This window comes from Sylvia atricapilla, chromosome 11 (genome assembly GCF_009819655.1).
Source record: "Sylvia atricapilla isolate bSylAtr1 chromosome 11, bSylAtr1.pri, whole genome shotgun sequence".
NCBI classification, from domain to species: domain Eukaryota; kingdom Metazoa; phylum Chordata; class Aves; order Passeriformes; family Sylviidae; genus Sylvia; species Sylvia atricapilla.
The window spans coordinates 20,144,885-20,159,539 of record NC_089150.1 but is presented as its reverse complement, the minus strand read 5'-3'; the positions used below and the strand labels follow the sequence as shown (position 1 = coordinate 20,159,539).

Sequence of the window (14,655 nt, the reverse complement as noted above, 5' to 3'; positions counted from 1 at the left end):
CAGTTTAATAAAAGCACCAAGAAACCAACAAACATAAAAACCTCAATGACTTCTGCCTCTTGTCTTCCCTTCCTCTCTCCTTCGTGAATGCACCACTCACCTGTGCCTGGAGTGCTTTGGAATTCCAGGAAGCATCCTATAGCCAAAGCTCCACAGCAATCATTAGAGGCTGCCCTTTGCTGGCAAGGATCAGAAATATGAATGGGAGTGTGATGTGACTGCAGAAAGGCCATGGCAAGATTAATTAGCAGCACGCTGCCAGCCTTGGACATCAGTATTCTTCACTGGCCACACACCTCGTGCTCCTAATACAAAGTTCCAGGGAGGCAAAGGCCACAGCTCATTTACAGAAGGGATGATTTCCATGGTTTTTAGGTGTGTCTTTGCTCCCAAGCTGACAGTTATTCCTTATGCTTCAGGAAGCAAATGGTTTGTGCTCCAGTATCTCCAATCTAAGTAAGGAAAAGAAAGTTGTGTTTTCTCAGCCCAAACTCTTATCCCGGCCAGTGATACTCAGACACTGCATAAGTGTTAGATGCACATTTCCTACCTTTCCCTTTTAGCATAGAGTAGTGCTCAGTTTTGGATCTGTCTTAAGTAAACCATGTCCAAGTAGGCAGCAGGACACTCGGTGCCAGGCTCTTCTCCCACATAACAAAGGACAGGATAAGATTGGATATTAGACAAAATTTCTTCGCAGAAAGAGTTGTCAGCGCTGGCCCAGCCTGCCCAGGGCAGTGGTGGAGTCACCATCCCTGGAAGTGCTCAAAAATCTCGCTGTATGGCAGCTGAGGATGTGGTTCAGTGGTGAGTTTGGTAATCTCAGAGGTCTTTTCCAGCCTTACAGATGCAGTGACTCCATGGAGAGAATCAATCTCATAGGGATTAAATTCTCCAGTGTAAGTCTAAAAGTGACTCCCTTGAGTTAAGCTCTGCATCTCTACTTGAGTGGTGGTTTGCTGCATGCTATTCCTGACCACACCAGCAGAGTGTGGTAAAAATTCTTAGTACAAATCTGTATTTTCAGTACTTCATCATAATTCTGCTAGGGTTTTCCCAGTAAGGGAAAGAAAATGCAGTTTTGTTTCCTACCTCTCACAGTTCTATTCTTACCTCACCTTATCTTGCATATATAATGAAGTATCTCACTAGAGAAAGTTCCTTCATGGTACTGCAATAATTGTGCCGCTATTCTTACTTTACTCTGGTATTTTTTCAATAAAACATAGAATCATTTTTCTCCCAAGATTTAAATTCTGCTGAAACTGAGACCTTTCTTCTGGTCTCTCCATCCCACAGTACCAGTGGTTGTCAACAGCTCAACACACACAGCTCATCTGTTCCTTCCTCTCCAGCAGAGTTTGCCTCCCACTCCACAGCTTCAGTCAGGCTGTTTCAAATAGGCGAATAAAGTTTTTCTGAAAATAAATTGAAAGGGGTTTTTGGATCTAGCCAAATTCTGTTTATAGCTGAAGTAACTCCCTCCAGATGGTATCAGAATGCCTGGCAGGTTTTCCTTTGTCAGCTGTCTGGTTTCTTGGGGATTGCTTTGTTCAGATTTTTGTTAATGAGCTGGTTTCTGTTGCCTCCCTTCAGTCCAGGCATGGGAGGTGCAGTGCCAGCTGTGTGAGGCTGAGCACCTGGAGCTGCCTGGGGAGGGCATCACTCACAGGTAACAGTGTGGAGCTCCCTGCCAGGCTGTGGGGAATGATCTGGCTGCAGAGGAAGCTGCTTTACCCTTGCTCTGCTCAGTGCAGACTGGCAGCCAGAGAGGGAAAATGTAGTGAGATGTCTGGGCTTTATGGCAAGAACCTGAGGCTCCATACAGTTATTAAGAATTGGGTATTTCTGTTAAATGTCTTCTGCTCTTCTCCCTGTTTCAGCTAAAATACCTTTACAAATATGCTGAACTCTTGCATTGTTTTAGCCTTTCTCACCACATCCCATGCAGCTCCTGTACCACACCACTACCTATTTATTCATTTGTCTGTAATCAGGTTGTGCATGTGCTCAGAGGAAGGAAGAAGGGAAATGACCCTCCTCTTCATTTTCTTCTTACTCTCTTTTCCTGGTAAAAATTACTAGCTAAGCTCCTGCATAATTCAGATTTGTTTGTTTTCCACACTGTCCCTCTAGACAAGATTTATCACCTCATTCATTTTTAATTATGAAATAGGTTAAAGGAAATGCTGAGGAAGTTAAAGAAATGAAAACAATATACATTACAAAATTCCTCCAGTGTTCACCCATGTTTTACTCTGATGGAACTTTTGACATTTGTTTTGGAGTGTGAAAGAAGCTGAAATTAAAGTGAGTGAAGGGGGGTAGCAATTTTCTCATCTCTCTCTTATTTCATTTTGCTTATTAAGTTCTGAGATGTTATTTTACTTGTATGTCCCATTCTCAGTGCATTCCTGATTTTTCATGCAAGATATCCAAAGGCAAGCTATCCAAAACTGTGAAATGCGAGGACCATGGACTTGATTAAATGTTGGAAAGATTTTTTTTTTCCCTCTGTGTTCCAGGCTCAGGGTGGAAGTGGCAACTTCAGCTGGTCATCTTCTAACCAGGCAGTGGCCACAGTGACAGTGAAAGGAGTGATGAGCACTGGGGATGCTGCTGGGATCAGCACCATTCAGGCTTTTGACGTTCGCAATCCGCTGCATTATGGAGAAATGAAGGTAAGAGAGCTACTTTTTCACTGATTGCTCTTGAATGTGGCTTTTGGAAACAGCAGAGGAGCAGAGAATGCCACAGGCATTCCCCTCCTGTCCCGTGGCAGGTTAATGATTCCTTTCAGTTTGTGCTTTAGGGAGTCCAACACTGTCCACTGCATTGACTTTACTCCCATTTTTGCCCCTTCCTGGTTTCCTTGGCGAGTCTTTTTCCTTGTTGGAAGTTTTCAGTGCAAGAAGGAAATGGTAATTGACTCCTGGCCATCTAAGCAGACAAGTTAACTAAAAATTCATTCTGTAGAGTGATAGGTGGGTGTTTTCCCTTGATATCAAAGGGTGGCAGTTGTTATCAGGGTGTGCAAGGAAATTTCTGACGGGAGAAGTAACTGAAGCGAGCACAGTGCTGCAGACTGACTCCAGATACCTAAGCTGGCCAAGAAAAGACAGTATTTTAGGAAAATTAGGAGAAAATGGCAATGAAAAACATAGCTCCCAAGAGGGATTTAGTGGTGTCTGTTCTTAAATCAGGGTGGTCAGCGTGTGGGTTGGAGTGAGGAGAATGCAGGAACAGTCCCTCTGGTGTCCTCCCCAAAGGGAGGGGTGTGACATGAATTAAAATCTGTTCAGAATTTAGCTTACACCCTCGCTCTGAAATAATTCTCTGAACAACCCAGGATTGTGAAAGAAGCTGAAATTCAAATGAATGAAGGGGGTAGCAATCTTTTGCTGCTTTTTAGCAATGCAACAGTTACCAGCCAGAGACACAGGAATGAAGATTTTTTTCAGCTCAAACTTCTTATCCTCAAACATAAGTCAAAGCCTGAAGACAGAAAGAAACCTTCTGTCCATGTGAGCTTTCAGAGCAGTGTATTGCACAATCTGAATAGGTTATTTTTGAATGCCTTTGTTCCTGTGTTAGGAGCTGCTTTCTTTGTGGAACAGCTCTTCAGAGTTCTGTTTACTGACCTCAGTGAACAAGTTTTTCGCAGTAGTAGTTTTAGGAGTAGTTAATCCACACAGATTACAGTTTTAACTCTGTGCCATATGGTTTGGTATCCTGAAGCCAGTTGCAGAAGATTAAGCAGTAAAGATACTGCAAATAAAAGCTTTGATCACAGTGATTGTTCTGAAGTCTGTGGTCACTCTGAGGTGGGTTCTTAAATGGATGCTAAACCTCTCCCAGCTGGTGATGTGAAGATCTCCTGGTGACAGCACACAACGCAGTCCACACTTGCAAGTCTACAAAGCAGGAGAGAGAATTACAGGAGCAGCAGTAATAGGAGGGCTCACCAAGCTGCTGTGGGCTTGTGCTGGTGTGGGAGCAGAGGCCTGGCACTCAGCTGTCCTTGTTCCTCCCCTGGGCAGGTGTACGTCAGCGAGCCCAGCGCCATGGAGTTCACTCCCTGCCGGGTGGAGGCACACGTGGGGCAGGTGCTGGAGCTGCCCCTGAGGATCAGTGGCCGGAGCAGTGGGGATGGGGCTGAGCTGGTGCCCCTGAGCGACTGCTCACACCTGGAGCTGGCCCTGGAGCTGGAGAACCCCGCCGTGTTCAGCCCACTGCAAGGTGCTTTAACTCCCTCCCTGCTTTGGAGGTGAAAGTGGTGATGAGTGTCACCAAGTCACTCCTCTCCCTTCCGTCACTGATTCGTGGCTCTGTACAGGATCCCCACGCAAGTGCCAAACTTCAGAGGGGACGAGATCCAAGTAGTTTTATTTTGAGGATATATTTGGTTTTTTATGCAGAATGGTTTGGGTTGGAGAGACCTTAAATCCCATGCAGTCCCACCCCCTGCCATGGGCAGGGACACCTCCCGCTGTCCCAGGCTGCTGCAAGCCCCAGTGTCCAGCCTGGCCTGGGACACTGCCAGGGATCCAGGGGCAGCCACAGCTGCTCTGGGCACCTGTGCCAGAGCCCTACCACCCTCCCAGCCAAGAATTCTTTCCCAGTATCCCATCTAAACCTCCCCTTTTTCAGTTTGAAGCCATCCCCCCTTGTCCTGTCCCCACATGTCCTTGTAAAGCGTTCTCTCCATCTTTCTGGTAGGCTCCCTTCAAACAGCCACGCTGAATTTGATGAACATGCCTGGCCATTTCTTTCCAAATGAGCTCTTGTATATTTTTAATGTGTCTGACAGGAAGACTTAAGCCAAGTGCTGATTTCTGCAGTGGAGTGAGGATGAAGGCTGAATTTCAGGGGCACACCAGGCTGGTGGTTGTGTACAGCCACGGGCACGTGCGCCTGAGCGCCAGCATCGCCATCGCCGCGTACCTGCCGCTGAGGGTGAGTCTGCCTGCCCTGCTCCTGGGCAGCCCCTCCCTGGGACACCTGGACATGGCTGGCAGCAGGTGATGTAAGGAATGGGTTTGAAAATCTGAGCTGCGTGGGTTTACCTTCCACTGCTGGCTGGTTCAGTGAGGAAAATCAGAACGAAGCTGAGTCCGGAGTCAAGAGATGGAAATACAGAAGAGGTTTCGTCACCTCACCCTCAGAGGCCTGGCGCTCGCTGCAGGCTGAAGTCTGAGTATTTGACTGTAGCTTTCCCCCAGTATGGAGAAAATGTTGGTGCAAATCCTGTAAATGTGTGGTTATAATGGTGTAATGTGATGTTGTGAAACACAAGCTGGAATTGGTTTTTGTGTACTAAATGTCAGGTTAATTGCTGTGGTGGTGAACAGCACAGGCTGTCCCAGGGATGCACGTCAGTGCAGAATGTGTTAGAGAGGTTTGAAGTAAAACTTGTGTAGGAGAATAATTACATACACAGAACTGTTCTGGAGAGAGCACTGTCAAGTGAAAGTACAATTTGACATGATTTCGTTCATTTAAAATACTTCTTTAAAAGTGTAGCAGAATACTATCTCTCTGTGCTCAGAAGAATATATTAAGGGTCTCCCTTTTGCTGTAATTCTTCACGAGAGAGATGTGATTAGAATGCAGCTAAAACTTTTCTTTGGATCCATGGCTTCCTTTGAATCTAATCCAGCTGGACAGAATCCTTGTGGATTTCGATGCAGCTCTGTTTTTCACTAAGTGTGCCGACAAACCACTGCATGGGAGAAATCACAGCCTTATCCAAGTAACCAATACAGCTGTTCCATTCAGAAGGAAGTTTATTTTGCACAGCACAACCAAACTGTGCAAATAGATGATTAATTTTTAATGAGTTAATTATTGATTACAGGCTATCGATCCACCGTCTGTCGCTTTAGTGACTTTGGGCTCCTCTAAGGATATGTTGTTTGAGGGAGGACCGAGGCCATGGGTCCAAGAACCTTCCAAGTTCTTCAGGAACGTGGCTGCTGAGGATGCAGAAAGCGTTGCCCTGTCTTTACCTGAAGCCCCCACACCTCGAAACAGCCACCAGCACTGGGTTAGGGTGCTGTGCAGGAGCCTGGGAGAGCAGGTGAGTGCCAGGAGGGCTCTGTGTTCCCTCCATCAGGCACTGAGAACTGGCTTCAGACAGATCGATGGTGCCATATGCCTGCCATGTACAAGATGTTTTTATAATGAGCCAGTAAAGGACTTGGGTAAGTACGTTGTTTATGCATTGTGGTGCAGGTTTTAGAAGGAGCATTTCACAGCATTATGTTTATGGTGGGTTTATTGCAGTATAAACCCAAGTCGTGGGAGCCTTGTGCAGTGGCATGCATTGAACATCCTGCTGAGTGCAGGTTCAGTTTGCATGAACAGGATCAGAGCAGAAGGTTACTGAGCAGGCTGACTCCTGTGTCTGACCTGCTCTTCTTAACTGTGTTACCTTCCAGTGTAATTCTGTTTATTCTAACAAATGGCAGCCGCAGGAATTGACTGCTCTGCTCTCTGCGCTGCCTTGGTGAGCATTGCTGTGCTCATTCTCCACTTGGTTTTGTTCTCTCCAACATACAGAAGTGATTTCTCTCTCAGTTCACCCTCCCCAGCCCCTGAAGCTTTTAGCTTCGATACAATGTTTTCCTCCTGCAATTCTGCAAGGTGTTTTGGCTGGGCTGCCGAGTTTCACTGATCAGTGAGCACTTTGGGCACTTTCAGTGGGCACTTTGCAAAGTGAAGCTCTTTCTGTAAGTGCAGATGAACAAGGAGCAGGCCTTGCTGTTGATGTGAGGGTCTGTGCAAGGCTGGCTGTCCCCAGCACATCATACCTCTGCCCAGCACCAGTGCATGAGGGGGTGAGGCAGGTGACCAGGGCTGCCTCAGCCTTTTCTGGCATTATAGCCACATCATTTTGCTGAAGGCTAAAAAAGGAATGTAAAATAAAAAAATGAGATGTTTTTAAACACACTGAAGTGACTGTAAATGTTGCCTTTGGGCTGTTCTATTCTCACTCTGCAAGAACACCTGCTGTTTCCTTGTTCAGTTACAAGAGATTTGTTTTTTGAATCCAGTTTGATAGTAATGAACATGGACACCTAGAAAGGGTTCCCAGGAACAGTACTTTCATAATGATAAAGAACTGTTCTTGAAATATTCTCCCCCTTTTACATCTTCCTGTGTCTTAATAGTGTGTAAATCCCCGAGAACTGTATTTTTGTTTTTCATTCTGATATCACAGTGTGACTGAGACCTGTGGAAATCCAACATGCCTGAACTCCACTCTCTCCTCGTTTGCTGTTTTCAGGTTATTACTTTAACAGTTGGGAACAGCCCCACAGTCACCAACCCTTTCCCAATGGTGGAACCTTCTGTGGTGAAGTTTGTCTGTGCTGTCCCTTCCCGGCTGAATTTGATTCCTATTTATGGCAGCCCTCAGCTTGATCTCTCCTGCCCTTTGCTCCAGCAGAACAAGCAAGTGGTAAGCCTGGGAAGTGACAGGAGGAGAAGGTGTTCTTACAGCTGAAAAATCAGTGTTTGGAGCTCCATGTGTGAAATAAAGCTTCTGAGCTGCTGCAAGAGGAGCAGGAACTGGAGCTGTGGCCACACTGGTGCACTTGGGAACTCCTGCAGGAAATGAACAATGGATATATGGAGATTATCAGGCATAAAGAACTTCGCTAGTCTGTTTTTATTCCTAATGAGTGTTGTCACATGTTGGCTGCTGAGTAAACCATGTTTTGTCGTGTTAATGTTCCCAGACAAATGTAAAAGTCATCCTCCTTCTCTAAAAGTGCAGGTGATGAATCATCTTAAAGAACTTCTATGTAATAACAAGAGGAGAAGGAGATTTTTGTGTGTTATTAGCCAGCTCAGAGCTCACCTGCTTTTCTGGCTCCATTATGTGTCAGCCTGCCTTGGTGTACTGCTGTTGCTAATGCACTTCAGAACAACACCACAACTGTGAGCTTAAACAAACAGCAGTGTTTGTCATAATTTGTTTGAATTCTAAAAGCAATTTCATTGAGCTGTGGTTCAGTTTTATTGGTGGTGGTTTGGGGTTTTTTTCTGTTGTTGTTGTTTGTTTGTTTTAAGGTAATTCACTGGCTAAAAGAGCCCCAAAGCCTTGCTCCAGGAAAACCCCCTTAGAGTTCAGAGATGCACAGAATGCTCTGAGTTAGAAGAGATGCACAAGGATTTGGAGTCCAACTCTAAATGGCCCAGACAGGGCTTGAACCCACCTGGTGTACCCAGCACCATGCTCTGACCAGCTGAGATAATCTCAGGGCTGTTGGAGCACAGTCTAATGCCTTGCACTGCTGGCTCATTTTAATGAACATTCCTTATGTATTGTGTTGTAACAAACCTCATGGGACTCAGCATACATTTTCTTTAGTGATTAAACAATCTTGCTGTATCTGTTCAGTTCAAAATACTCCTTCTTTTTCAGGTCCCTGTGTCCAATTACCGCAATCCAATACTGGATTTGGCTGCCTATGACCAGCAAGGCAGGAAATTTGACAACTTCAGCTCTCTCAGTGTTGTGTGGGAATCCACAAATCCAGCCATTGCTCGTATTGAGCCCGAGCTGCCAGTGGAGCTGACTCTGAAGGAAGAGAGAAATGGTCAGAAGAAAATGCATGGTATGAGTGGGTTGAAATGAGCATTCTATTGTTTGAAGGTCAGGATTAAATCTGTTTGGTCTGATGTCTGAGCTTGATTAAAGAAATTACTGTAATCTGCAGTCATAGTTCATCTTAACATCAATGTGCATTTTTTAGTGTGTGCTATTAGAGAGGAGAAAAAAGGAGCCAAGTCCAACGTCTAGAACCTGTCTGGAGAGAGAAAGCTCTTGTCTGATGATGTACACTAGAGGAACTAAGTGTATTTCTCCTCTGTATTGTATTCTAGGCTTACAGACTGTGGTGGTTGACCGTGAGTTTGGGACTGCTGCCATCTCTGCCACTGCCACTGGGTTCCAGCAGCCCCACCTGAGGGCAGCCAGAGCCCAAACACCGGTAACAGCACTGGGGGGTTTGCATTTCCCTTCCTTGTTCCCCTGCATTTCCCTGGGTGAATGCCCACTGTTCTGGGATGGGTTCACTTCCTCCACACACAGCACTGTACAAATGAGGCAGCTCCCTGGTGGAGTCAGGTTCCTACAGCAGTGGTTTTATGCTGCTTCATGGCTTTTCCTGCTTTCTTCTGCACTAGGTGCTGCTATCCATATCAAATCTATTCAAAGCCTTGCGAGGTGGTTTTTTTTTTAAACTGTTTTTTTAAACCTGCATCTGGGCAAGGGCATTACAGGGAAGCGTTTCAGTTGTTTTTTTAATGAATTGGTGAATCTCTGCTGCTTGTCCTTCACTAAAGCAGCCATGTGCTTCGTGCAGCTGTCACTGGGGAAAGCAAATGGATTATTGCCCCTGCAAAGCTGGGTGGGAAAGTTCTGCATGAGCAAAGCGAAAGCTGACTGATTCCTCATATGGACCATATGTTAGTCTGGGCTCTGACTAATGCTCTCTTTTTTTTTTTTTCCTGAGAGACTCCTCTGTTGTACAGTGCCAGCCATAAGCCCAGGCTGTCATTTTACGAGTCATTAGCCACTCCCTGAAAAATTTAGTTTGTAGATACTCAACCTAGGGAAGAAAAACAGCAAAAGGTAGTGGTGAACAAAGAGGGCACGTGTAAGCAGATGGCAGTTCTGTTTATGTCACTTTTTAAAACTGAATATAATGGCAGGTTTCAGCCTGTGGAATAGCCTGGCATGTGCAATAACTGACTCTTAAAATATTCTGCTTCCTAATTGGAATTTCTGTTTAATGAGTGGGTTTGCACTATATGCAATACCTTGAAAACAGAGTTGAGGCAAAAAGTGAACTAGGCAGTGAGAGGTTACAGGATTTAACTCAAAGCAGGTACCAGATGGGCCCCAGTAATGTGAAATACCCTGTGGGCCAGGTTGCTCTCAGCATGGCCCAGGTGTGGCATCTGCTTAGGCAGTTCTTGGAGAGGTGATCTGTTTTGCCACTTGGCTCTTGACTTTTCAGAAGGTTTCCGCTCTTCTCCTGTAGGGAAGTGTTGTGTAGATGCATTTCCCCTAAAGAATTTACTGCAACTTAGTGAGAATTGCTGCAGAGACAGAGTATTTTGCTGCAAAGCTACTTGAGATATTTGGTTGTGTTTGGGTTTTTTTCTCTTAAAAAACTGAGTTGCAATATGAACATTCGATGTTCTGCTTTGTTAGACCAGTATTCAATATTCTTTCTTAATTTTAGAAATAATTAGAAAAGCGAATGCTCTAAACTTAGCCTTGAATTTGGAGAACACTGGAATTCTCTGAAGGTTTATTCTGTGTGTTTAAATTTGGGAAGACTCTTTGGTAGCTGTAGATGCCAGTTCTGTTGCACTTTGTAGGCTTATGTGTTGTTTGTTTTTTTTAATGAGGTGACTTGGCTGCTTTTTTCCAATACATCAGCAATGGGCTGCTCTATTCTGCTTTCAAACCTACCCATTCTCCTTTCTTGCAGCCAAAAACACAAACAAATACCTAGTAGATGGGATTATTGTTCCATGTTTAAGTGGAACACCCTGTTATGTCATTATGTAAAGATGACATCCTTTCTACATCGAGGAAATAATTCTACTAATGAGGTGAAATGGGTACAGAGCAGTGACTTCCTCTAGAAACCTTTCTCCTTTTCTGAGCTAATGTTGTTAGGAGTGAGAGATTAAACCTGCCCAGGGTTCATGTACTTATATTTAAGGAAGAATTCCTCTTGGTGGCCTGCTAAAAAGATTTACAGAAAGATGAGTTAGAGGTAGAAAACTTTGTGTTTGCCTTATCACTCTGTATGAACAGAGGCCACGGCTCAGAGTTAATAGCCTGCCTGTGCTCATCACACATCATTCACTGATCCTGCAGAGAGCCCTGTCCCCTGCCTTGGCCAGGAGTGCAGAGCAGCCCAGCCCTGGGCATTGACTGAGCCATCTGCATCTTGTGGGCATCTCACACCCTCAGCCTGTGCTTTGAGCATTGGTTAGCTGCTGTGAACCTCCTCCCTGCACACACAGGACCCTGCCAGTGTCCTGTCACTTGGCTGTAACTTCTCACACTGTTCCTTGCAGCATGAAGTTGTGCTCCCAGGGCCTGCCACCATTGAACTGATGCTGGTGGAAGATGTGAAAGTGAGCCCTACTGGGGCCTCCATCTACAACCACCCTGATGTCCAGGTGAGGAGTTCCTCTGCTGCTCTCCCACTGCAGGGAGGAAAACGTCACACACTGCAGAGGATGTGTGAGGAGACAGCTTTGCTAGAAAGATACAACCTTAATTCTGGATGCTTTTCTGGTTTTGCAGGCAGAACTTCTCATCCAACAAGGTTCTGGGTATTTTTTCATTAATACCAGCGTGCCAAATATTGTGAGAGTGACACATGAGGAGACTCAAGGCATTGCTTTGGTGAGTGCAGTATTTTGTGGTTTTACACCTTTTTGGCAACCAGATTATGGTTCTGCAGCTTCAGCACTCCTGGGCATTTTCCAGCAGGTGTGGATAGAGAGGCAGTAGCTGCTTTTTGGATCACAGTCGTGCTTCAGGCAGGGGATCTTTACACTGGCACTTTCAGGTACAGGAAATAGTTTCATTACAGCTGTGATGAACTTGTGTTCTCTGTATAATATAAAAGCCAGTTCCAAGTACTTCACCCATTACAACTTTGCAGTAAAATGTTCCTGATTTCATAAACACACCACAGAGAATATGACAGGATTCTTCAGAAGCTGCACATAAGATTAATTGGTTTCCAGAGTACTAGTTGAGTATTTGCCATGGGCCATGGCAAAAAGCTTCAAATTCTTAATTCTGAAAATTAAAAATCAAATTCATCTGTCTTATAGTGCTGTTTCAGGATATTTTTAAATCACAGTATTGCATGCTGATTTCGTGCATGAATATCTATTAAGGATTTATTCTGATCTTCATATGAAGTTTCTAATGCCCTTTTCCACTGGAAGATGCCACTAAAGTGCAGGTGTGCTTGACTTCATCAGGCCCAGGGTATGCAATGCATTCTGCAGTGAACAACAATAAAACTGTGTGGTGTTTGCATTGCTGCTTTCATTAGGCAAGAACTGGAAACGAAACAAGTTGCTCTAAAGAGTGGTTTTGATGAATTCCTAATTTACAGATTTGTCTTTCAAGTAGTCATGCTGATAGTTGTGAAATAATGGTAACTAAGGTGGAAATTAGAATATCAAAAGAATTTGTGAAACATTTTGATTGTCTCTACCTGTTGTAGAGTGTGAGGTGGGAATATTTTTTCCAACTAGGCAGGGAGATGAGAAAAAAGAAGAGGAGATGAGGATTTTCTTGTACATAGTACATTGTTCAAACTCTTAATAGTTTTTTAGTCAGGTCTCCCTGATGGGTTTAACTGATGTACATGAGATAAGTTCAGTGCTCTTGTCAGGAATTCAGGAGTGGAGCAGTGACAGCAAGATAGGCTTTGTGAAGTGTAGGAAGAGATTTAACTGCCTGTCAGATTAAAGGAGAGAAAACTCCACTTTTAACGTGTTTTTAAAAATGCAACCCCCACACACTCACCTTTGGCAGGTTTGTTAGCCCCGTGTGAGCATTTGGGCTAAATCCCAGTACCAGCCCTGGGTTTTTCCATGGGCACAGCAGAATGGGCTGGGAAGTCAGCAGGCTCTGTCAGGCTGCTGCCAGGGCAGGTACCAGTGCAGCCAAGCTTACAGAGGATGAGTTGGCAGTGGACTCTTCCGAGAAACTGAATTCAAGTTATCTGGAGCAGTGACTCCCCAGCTTCTCAGTGGGGCTGCCAAGGAGGAATTGTCTCCCTCTGGTTTTGACACAGCAGCTTCTCTGGCCATGGGTGGATGGTAGCAGGGGAGGGGTGAAGAGTGCTCACCAGTGCAATATCCCTGAGTCCTGGGAGCCTCTGGACACCTGATGGGAGAGGAGAACAGCACAGGTAGCTGAGACAGGAGGAGTTTTAAAAGTTGCAGTAGCCCTGCTTGCCCTTTTGCCTGTCTCCTTTCTCTGGTGTGCCAGCCCAGCTGAGCTCCATTCCAGCTCCCTCCCCGTGCCACATCCAGCCCATGTCACAACCACCCTCTCTGGGAGCTGCTGCTGTTCTGGAAGGTGACCTTTATTAAAACTTCCCATCCCTTTCTATTCTGAGGCAGAAGTAGGAGTGGTGAGCTCAAAGAACAAAATGTCAGCTCTCCCCAGTGCCCTGCTGCTGACTCCCGTGGTGCTGCCGGGCCGTGCTCAGAGCTCACTGAACTCCTTTGCACTGGGGGGCCTGGCCATGTCCCCTTGTTCAGGCTTCAGAGCACAGAACAGGACACCAGCTTCACTGCTGGCCCTGGCCAAGGGCAGGAGAACAGCTGGGATTGTCCTGAGCTCAAGGGCAGGGAGCTGCAGGAGAACTGCAGAGCTGATGTGAGCAAGGTGTAGGTGTATGGCCTTGGGAGAGGGATTTTGGGGTGTGTGCTTAGTTCTGAGGGCTTATGTTTGTGACCCAGAGGTCTCTTTCTTCATTGGTTTATTCTCTTTATCCATTAAGGAGTGTAACATTCTCTTTCTTTAAAATTAATGGAATAATTAAAGAAACACTGATCTGTCAATCGTCCTCTTTCTTGCCAGGTTTTGGAAACCACCAGGTTTTGGCTGCTCGGATGAGAAGCAGTGTTAGTAGACTACAAATCTTACAGGAAGCAATACCAATGCTTCATGGGCATAATCTTTGTCCTCGATATTTTTTTTTCCTTTATCACTTTGGTTTTCACTCTAAGAAAAGTTCTGTTGCTCTAAATGATTTGTGTGTTTTTTCTCCTGAAGGCAGGAGAATAACAGGATGCCAGACTGTTCCAGATGAAGAGCTGTTAATTCACTTGGTTCCTGGGGGCTGTTTGCACTAGCTCAGTAGCATGATATTTTTTACATACATTTTACAGCTTGATTTTTATTTTGGTGGAAGAATTCTCTGTGTCTAAGCTTGGAGATTTCTGCATCTCACTACTTCTGCCCTGGAAGTGATACAAATTTTATCCTGTGAACAACAGACAGAAGTGCCATAATACAGTTTTCTTTTGGCATTGCAGGTGCAGCCTCTGCTCCCAGGATCAGTGACTGTAATGATTCATGACCTGTGTCTGGCTTTCCCTGCCCCAGCTGAAGCTGAAATTCATGTCTCTGATATCCAGGAGCTGTATGTGCGAGTTGTTGACAAGGTCAGTGCCTTGGCAGCAGTGTGAGGAGCTGCTCCAGCCTGCCCTGACTCCCTGTGCTGGTCCTGAGCACACACATCAGCCATGGACAAGGTGCTACAACAGAGACACAGCTCCCTGTGTGTCTGTTCCTCCCTCCCAGATTTCTCTCTTGAGGTTATAGGTGTCTCAGAGTATCAGGTATCTGTTCATATTCTGTGTGGCAGCAATCTCAACTTTTGCATTTACACAGCAGTGTTAATCCATAATTTATATGGACATGCTCATTTACATTTCCCCCTGTTTAAAGTGCCTGTGAGCAATTCTTTTAGGAATAGGTTTTGCCCCAAGGTCATTTTCCATATGTCAGGTTTTAACACTGGACAGAAAGAGTCCAGCTCATTCCACTTGCCAGCTTGGGTGCACCTTAAACAAAAGAAG

General features: G+C 45.3%; 1 protein-coding gene across 1 annotated transcript in view; it reads left to right on the top strand.

The window, feature by feature from the left end:
* NUP210 (nucleoporin 210) overlaps positions 1 to 14,655 on the top strand; it is a 48,984-nt gene that overhangs the window by 16,188 nt on the left and 18,141 nt on the right. The window contains exons 12-21 of the mRNA XM_066326976.1: positions 2,526 to 2,681; positions 4,041 to 4,239; positions 4,811 to 4,956; positions 5,858 to 6,079; positions 7,289 to 7,462; positions 8,432 to 8,624; positions 8,893 to 8,999; positions 11,110 to 11,214; positions 11,342 to 11,443; positions 14,110 to 14,238. Of these exons, the coding sequence (XP_066183073.1) occupies positions 2,526 to 2,681; positions 4,041 to 4,239; positions 4,811 to 4,956; positions 5,858 to 6,079; positions 7,289 to 7,462; positions 8,432 to 8,624; positions 8,893 to 8,999; positions 11,110 to 11,214; positions 11,342 to 11,443; positions 14,110 to 14,238 (1,533 nt within the window). The remainder of the gene's footprint in view (positions 1 to 2,525; positions 2,682 to 4,040; positions 4,240 to 4,810; positions 4,957 to 5,857; positions 6,080 to 7,288; positions 7,463 to 8,431; positions 8,625 to 8,892; positions 9,000 to 11,109; positions 11,215 to 11,341; positions 11,444 to 14,109; positions 14,239 to 14,655) is intronic.